This window comes from Gymnoscopelus microlampas, assembly GCF_963454915.1.
Source record: "Gymnoscopelus microlampas genome assembly, chromosome: 23".
NCBI lineage: Eukaryota > Metazoa > Chordata > Actinopteri > Myctophiformes > Myctophidae > Gymnoscopelus > Gymnoscopelus microlampas.
Window position 1 is genome coordinate 374888 of NC_139960.1, and position 7500 is coordinate 382387.

The 7500-nt window shown below is 43.9% G+C and overlaps 2 protein-coding genes across 2 annotated transcripts in view; both read right to left on the minus strand.

The window, feature by feature from the left end:
• hmga2 (high mobility group AT-hook 2) overlaps positions 1 to 1268 on the minus strand; it is a gene marked incomplete at its 5' end in the record, with an annotated part of 32555 nt that extends 31287 nt beyond the window's left edge. Inside the window, 3 exons of the mRNA XM_084049691.1 lie at positions 407 to 536; positions 821 to 828; positions 1260 to 1268. Of these exons, the coding sequence (XP_083905817.1) occupies positions 407 to 536; positions 821 to 828; positions 1260 to 1268 (147 nt within the window). The remainder of the gene's footprint in view (positions 1 to 406; positions 537 to 820; positions 829 to 1259) is intronic.
• LOC311039739 (NACHT, LRR and PYD domains-containing protein 3-like) overlaps positions 1 to 7500 on the minus strand; it is a 246419-nt gene that overhangs the window by 64115 nt on the left and 174804 nt on the right. The window lies entirely within an intron of this gene.

Sequence of the window (7500 nt, forward strand, 5' to 3'; positions counted from 1 at the left end):
TAGTAATAATAACACATTAAATAATACATATTAATAACATTAAATCTACTTTCTGGGGGTTCTTGGGTCTTATAAAGATGTATTTATTAAATAATAAATATTAATAACATTAAACTTACTTTCTGTGGGTTCTTGGGTCTTATAAATATGTATTTATTAAGTAATAATTAATAATAAATATTAAACTGACTTTCTGTGGGTTCTTGGGTCTTATAAAGATGTATTTATTAAGTAATAATTAATAATAAATATTAAACTGACTTTCTGTGGGTTCTTGGGTCTTATAAAGATGTAATTATTAAGTAATAATTAATAATAAATATTAAACGTACTTTCTGTAGGTTCTTGGGTCTTATAAAGATGTATTTATTAAATAATAATTAATAATAATAAATATTAAACGTACTTTCTGTGGGTTTCTGGGTCTTCCGGGGCGCCGCTTCATCAGAGGCTGAGCGGCCGGGCTGTGAGTCGCCTCGGCCGGGGAAGGATCGTCCTGAGAGCCCGCTGAACAGCCCGCTCCTCCTGCTGCTCCTCTAGCCGGGGAGGAGGTGGAGGAGGAGGGGGAGGAGGAGGAGGAGGAGGCGGCGGCCGGGTCCGTCCGTCCGCTCATGGTCTTTCTGGAGGAGAAAACCGCTTTAAAAAACCTCCTTTAGAACGATTTGTGTTGTTAATGTTCTCCTCCTTCTCCTTCTCCGTCTGTTGTTACTGTGTTACTACACACACACACACACACACACACACACACACACACACACACACACACACACACACACACACGCACACGCACGCACGCACACACGCACACACCGTCACAAACCGGACGTCCTGGAGAGGAGAGGAGAGGAGAGGAGAGGACTGGAGCAGGGCCGGACTGGGACCAAAATTCTGCCCTGGTATTTTGGTCCGAACCGCCCCCCCCCCCCCCCCCCCCCCCCCCGTTTTGTGAGGGGGGGGGGGAGGCGTTTCACTGCTTCAGCCCAGCCCTGCACATGAACTCTGCAGCCGCACTGAGGCCCCTGGCTGCTGGAACGCATCCCAGAGCCCAAACATTAACGTAACTAATAATTGGGCCGCGGCGCGACCCGGAAATTAGCGTCATAATCCTACAACGGGGGCAAAAGGGGAGGGAGCGAAAATATTGATATCATTATTTTTAAGCCTGGAACCAAAACATTTAATATTTAATTATATTATATAGTATATTAAAAGTTTAAACCATAAAATGACATGTCGTTTTTGATCTGACTCTACTCTACGTTCTCCATGTTCTTATAGCGATAAATGAATCATACTAGACATTTTTCGATTTTCTTACCTTTTCAAGAAGTCACATAATATGTATTTACAGTATCAGGGACGTGCACAGATAGACTCTAGGTGGCGCTAGAGCACCTGCCCTTTGCCCTCTTGACCAGAAGTGCCCTTTTGAAAAAAAAAGCACAGCAGTGGTCTTCAACAGGGGGTCCGGGACCCCTAGGGGATCCTCAGAGTTACTACAGGGGGTCCGCCAAATCTTTATGTGATATGATTTTTCTTTTTACCATAACCACTCGAAACCTAGCATCCCTTTTCTGAGGAGAACTTTAGCCAAAAATAGCAGATCTACAAGCTCACAACTGTGTGCTTGTAGATCTGCTATTTTTGGCAAAGAGGTTTAGGTGTAGAGGGAAAAAAGAGCAGACCAAGTAAACAAATAAAAGTATAATTTACTTGAGAACCTGCCCCTCAAAATGTCTGTGCACGCGGCACGCCACTGAACAGTATGGATCCCCTGAGATCGTTGATAATCACGGGAATCCACGAAAGAAAGAAAAAATGTCATGGCAACCCCCCCCCCCGTTGGCTTGTTATAGGCAGTTGAAATTAGCATGTCTCGCCTGCTAAGCCATAGTAAACACAGGAGATATACGGGTTATTTCCCACATACGGTAACCAGGAAGTGAAAGGAGAAGTGATTATTGGGATCACATGATCTGGTGTTTCTGTGTGCATGTGGGGATGAAATGGTCACATGACACTCATGTGTCGTCCTTATTGGCAGAAATGATTGTAATCAGTTCTTCATTTCCTGCACAATGGAGTGATCAAACTGTGCTGTGTGGTTTGGATCATTTTTGTGTGTTTTGGATCATTATAGTTGAAGCAAAAGGATATGTCAGCGTGCGCATTGCGCTGCAGCTTACTGTATAGGCACACAGTGTTAATTGTTTTAATGAACATTCAATACAAAACACCAACATAGTCTAAATCATTGGTTCTCAAAGTGGGGTCCGAGGACCCCCAGGGGTACTTGAGGGGGTTCCAGGGGGTCCCCAGCTAAATGATGGACAGGGACCAAATGGACCCTTATGGGTCTGTAACTCTGAGAGTGTACAAATGGAACCAAATGGACCCTAACGGGTCCATTTGGTAATAAGTGTGAATTTGGGGGTCCTTGACATGAAAAAGTTTGAGAACCACTGGTCTAAATACATACAAATACATAATCTTCATGTGTGTGTCCTTAGCATCCTGCTGTGCATTATGTATCTTTATGATGATGTAAGCATGTAGGCTAAACGTGTTCATCAAGCCAGAGGAGGCTGTTTTTTAGCACACCATGAATTTAAAAAATAATAATAATATCATATTGTTTAAGTCCCTCAAACGTTTTTCAAAAGGTTTGAGCCTAAATCAAGCCTCAGATATATATAATATATATATATATATATATATATATGCATTATATGTTTTATATTATATGTTCGTAAAATGTAAAATGTTCTAATTTCACACATTCTACTATAGTTGTGGGGACATCAAGGTCCTCAAAAGTAGTAACACACGCACGCACGCACGCACGCACGCACGCACGCACACACACACACACACACACACACACACACACACACACACACACACACACACACACACACACACACACACACACACACACACGCACACACACACACACACACTCAACCACCAAAGTCTGTGAATGGATATGAGGTAGAAAAAGGGGGCGGGGCGAAGAAGAGGGGGGGGGGGGGGGGGGTCGGGGAAATCACCTCTGTGGTGGGTAACACAGAGGGGGGGGGGGGGGGGGGGGTAAGAAGTAAAAAAAAAAGTAAAAAAATGCTGGCGTCTCGCCAGAGCAAACAGGAGAAATTCTGCGGCTGTGTGTGTGTGTGTGTGTGTGTGTGTGTGTGTGTGTGTGTGTGTGTGTGTGTGTGTGTGTGTGTGTGTGTGTGTGTGTGTGTGTGTGTGTGTGTGTGTGTGTGAGCAACCGCATTGAGACAAACTCACGTGTCCAACTTCCATTCATGTCTGCTGGCTGAGGGCCACCGAGAGAGAGAGAGAGAGAGAGAGAGAGAGAGAGAGAGAGAGAGAGAGAGAGAGAGAGAGAGAGAGAGAGAGAGAGAGAGAGAGAGAGAGAGAGAGAGAGAGAGAATAGTTTTCATCTCCGAGCGCAGGTCTCCGCCAGGCCGGGTTTGCCAACCCAGGGCCCGCCAGCTTTTATGCCTGCATGCATGTATAAGTTGTGTCAAGATCCAAGGAATAGAAAAACACATGTCTCCGCCAGGTCAGGTAGCCTATAGAGCATTTAAGTCTGACGTAATTTACGCATCCTGCATGGGTCGCGGTTTATTTCCCCGTTCAGAAAAAATAGCAGATCTACAAGCTCACAGTAGATCGGCTATTTTTGGCAAAGAGGTATAGGTGTAGAGGGGAAAAAAGAGCAGACCAAGTCAACAAAAAAAAGTGTAATTTACTTGAGCACCTGCCCCTCAAAATGTCTGCGCACGCCACTGCCCACAAGGCTGAGTGCTTCCTCTCAAACTACCATAGATCTCATTCTAACAACAGACAAGGACACAATCCTCAATAGTGGTGTTTCTACCTGTGGCATATCTGATCATAACATGATCTTCTGTACCAAAAAGAAACGTAAACCTAAGACCGGTTACCACCAAACAGTCACGATCAGAAACCTCAAAAACTACACGAGTGAGAACTTAGATCACAGACTGGAGGAACAGGACTGGTCCGACGTTCTAAACAGCACACAGGTAGACGAGTCTTGGCTTGATTTCAAAACCAAATTCATTCAAATTTTGGACAGTGTGGCTCCCATGAAAACCACCAGGGTCAAAACCCGCTCGGTACCATGGATAAATTCGGACATCCTCACTACCATAAAAGTCAGAAACAAAAAGTGTTCTGAGCTTCATAAAGGTAGGATCAAACTCGCCAAATGCTTCTTTAACAAAGGTCTCGAATCCCACGTAGCTAGACTCGAAAAAGAGAGAAACAAGCTAAGAAACAAGGTTAATGGCATGCTCCTGTTAGCAGAAAAAAGGTTACCTCGATAACAAAATTGAGGAAAATCAAAGCAAACCACGTGAGCTTTGGAAGCTATTCAACAATCTACTAGGCTGCAGCAAGAAATTGAAAACCAGGTTTACAAACATAAACCTCATGGTTAATGGCTCTCTCACTACAACCAAACAGGAAGTGAGTAAAATCCTCAACATATTCTTCACATAGCTTTTATCCAAAGCGCTATATAAATGCACCATGTACCATTCATACATTCATACACACATTCATACACACATGGAGGAGGAAACCATTCAAGGCACCAACCTGCTCATCGGGAGCAATTAGGGGTTCAGTGTCTTGCTCAAGGACACTTCAACACTAACTCTGGGGGAGCCCCCCCCCAGCCCGGGATCGAACTGGGAACCTTGTGGTTTCCAGTTCACTCTACCCCTGAGCCACTGCCGAGCCTCCCTGACAATATCGCCGAGCGGTTTGTTTATTTTAGGACCACAATTCTTATATGAGACGATTCTATGATGACCCGATGTTATTCTCCATGGAGAAATAACTTCCACGACCCAGGGTCTGAACGAGTGACGAAAAAAAGGAAAAAAGAAATGGGGAAAGGCTCGTCAAGTGGAAATGGGTGTGGCTTATTTGGGGGGTTGCGTAATGATCCAAGGTATTCAAGGGGGAAATCATTTTGATTGTATGACCTACGGTTGAATAGTTAAAGGCCAATACCCTTAATCGGCCTGTTATAGCGCCACCATGAGGCCAGTGAGAAGAACGTAGGGTGGCATTTCTTCCTCAGCCTAGTGGGACTGTGATCCACGTCAATCACACGCTTTATGATGTCAGGCTTTTTGTTCAAGACAGGGGCGGCTCCTTTGGCATCCAGTCTTAGCCAATCAGGATAGATTAAGACAAATCACATGACTCTAGAGCAGGGGTTTTCAACCAGTGGTCCGGGGACCACCAGTGGTCCTTGAGGGGGTTCCAGGGGGTCCCCAGCCAAATTAATAGTTAGCAACCAAATTGACCCTTAGGCTATATGTATGTAACTCTGAGAGTGTACAAATGGAACCAAATGGATTTGGTTCCATTTGTACACTCTCAGAGTTAAATGAACACTGATGATGGTGATACAGTGTAGATTGGGACCCCCAAAAAATCTAAATGGTTGAGTCCCTGGCATATCTTTTCAAATGGGGGTCCCTGGGCTAATAAGTGTCAATTTGGGGGTCCTTGATGCGAAAAAGGTTGAAAACCACATGCTCTAGAGGTAATGTGTAAAGTTTGGACAACATCTGTAGTAGTACTGTCCAAAAAAAATAACATCCGCCTCCTGGTGGCGCTATAACATTATAACATTATAACATTATAACATTATAACATTACTGCTCTGGCATCTGACACACGCACACACATACACACACACACACGCACACGCGCACGCACACACGCACGCACGCACGCACGCACGCACGCACACACACACACACACACACACACACACACACACACACACACACACACACACACACACACACACACACACACACGGACAGACGGACAGACAGACGGAAAAAACAACAAAGAAAAAGGTTTAGATTTTAGGACCAACAGGTCCAAGAGTTACAGGCCAGAAAAAGGTGAATCTGCCTGTTAGCGCCACCATGAGGCTCATTTAAAACAATGTAAGGGTGGCATTTCTGCCTCGGCCTCTAGTGGGAGTGTGAGGCTAAGTGTCATGGTGCAAAACACAACCCCCCCCCCCCCCTCACCCCCCCCCCCAAAAAAAAAACATTGACAGCCAATCAATTCCCAGAAAAAACTATTAAAATAAGTTGATATATGGAGATACAAGTGTTCTGCCCGGCAACAACTGCCCCCCCCATCCCACTCACACCCCTCACTACCCAGACCCCTCCCCCGGCCTGCCTCTCTGTAGCTCTCTAGTTAAATGCATGTGTGTGTGTGTGTGTGTGTGTGTGTGTGTGTGTGTGTGTGTGTGTGTGTGTGTGTGTGTGTGTGTGTGTGTGTGTGTGTGTGTGTGTGTGTGTGTGTAGGTCGGTGCGGCTTTGAAGTGTCGAGCTGAGATCCATTACATTGGAAAAACAAACACACACACACACACACACACACACACACACACACACACACACACACACACACACACACACACACACACACACAACACACACACACACGTAGGCAGTACTTTCCCACGATCCTCTCTGCTCCACACAGGTCTGGAGAGGACGGGGTTAAAATACCACCGGTGGAAAAAAAGGAGTAGTTCACATTTTATGTATTACATTGTTTTTACCTATAAGTGAAAGTATCAAAATACCGCAATGTAGAAATACTCTAATGAGTAAAAGTCCGGTATTCAGAATTTACTTAAGGGTAAAAGTATTGCATCAAAATATACTTTAAAGTACTCGTTACGGCAAAATGTCCCCGTGTATTAAAAAGAATGCGTTGAAAATAGCAGATCAACAAGCTCACAACGCTGCAGCTTGTAGATCTGCTATTTCAAATAGACAAAGTATATACATCAGGGCTGAAGGGGTTAATGTATGTTTTGTAATAATAATCAAAAGTAAATAGTAACTAAAGTTGGCAAATACTTGTAGTGGAGTAAAAGGTACAATATTTGCCTCTGAGATGTAGTGGGAGTAGAAGTAAAAGTACTGAAAATTGGAAGTACTCCAGTAAGTGAAACAAATAGGCCTACCTTAAAACTCTGCAGTATTGAGTACATGTACTTAGGTTACTTTAGACCACTTAAGTATTATTATCTTTATTTAATAATAATATTTTAATCTTAATAATAATAATAATAATAATAATAATAATAACAATAATAATAAATGAATAGAGTGGCGGGTCAACATTCAAAGCGTATTGATTTGTTTTTAAAGCACAATTCTACCTTTATTAAAGCTTTCTTAAAATAGTTACAGAGACATTCTATTGACACAGCTAGCTGTAGTGGGCTCTCTGTCGTTGTTCGCTTCGCTGTGCAGATCAGACGTTCATTTGTCCCTGGAATTCACTTCATTCATAAAACACGCACGCACGCACGCACGCACGCAGCAGCACGCACACACACACACACACACACACACACACACACACACACACACACACACACACACACACACACACACACACACACACACACAC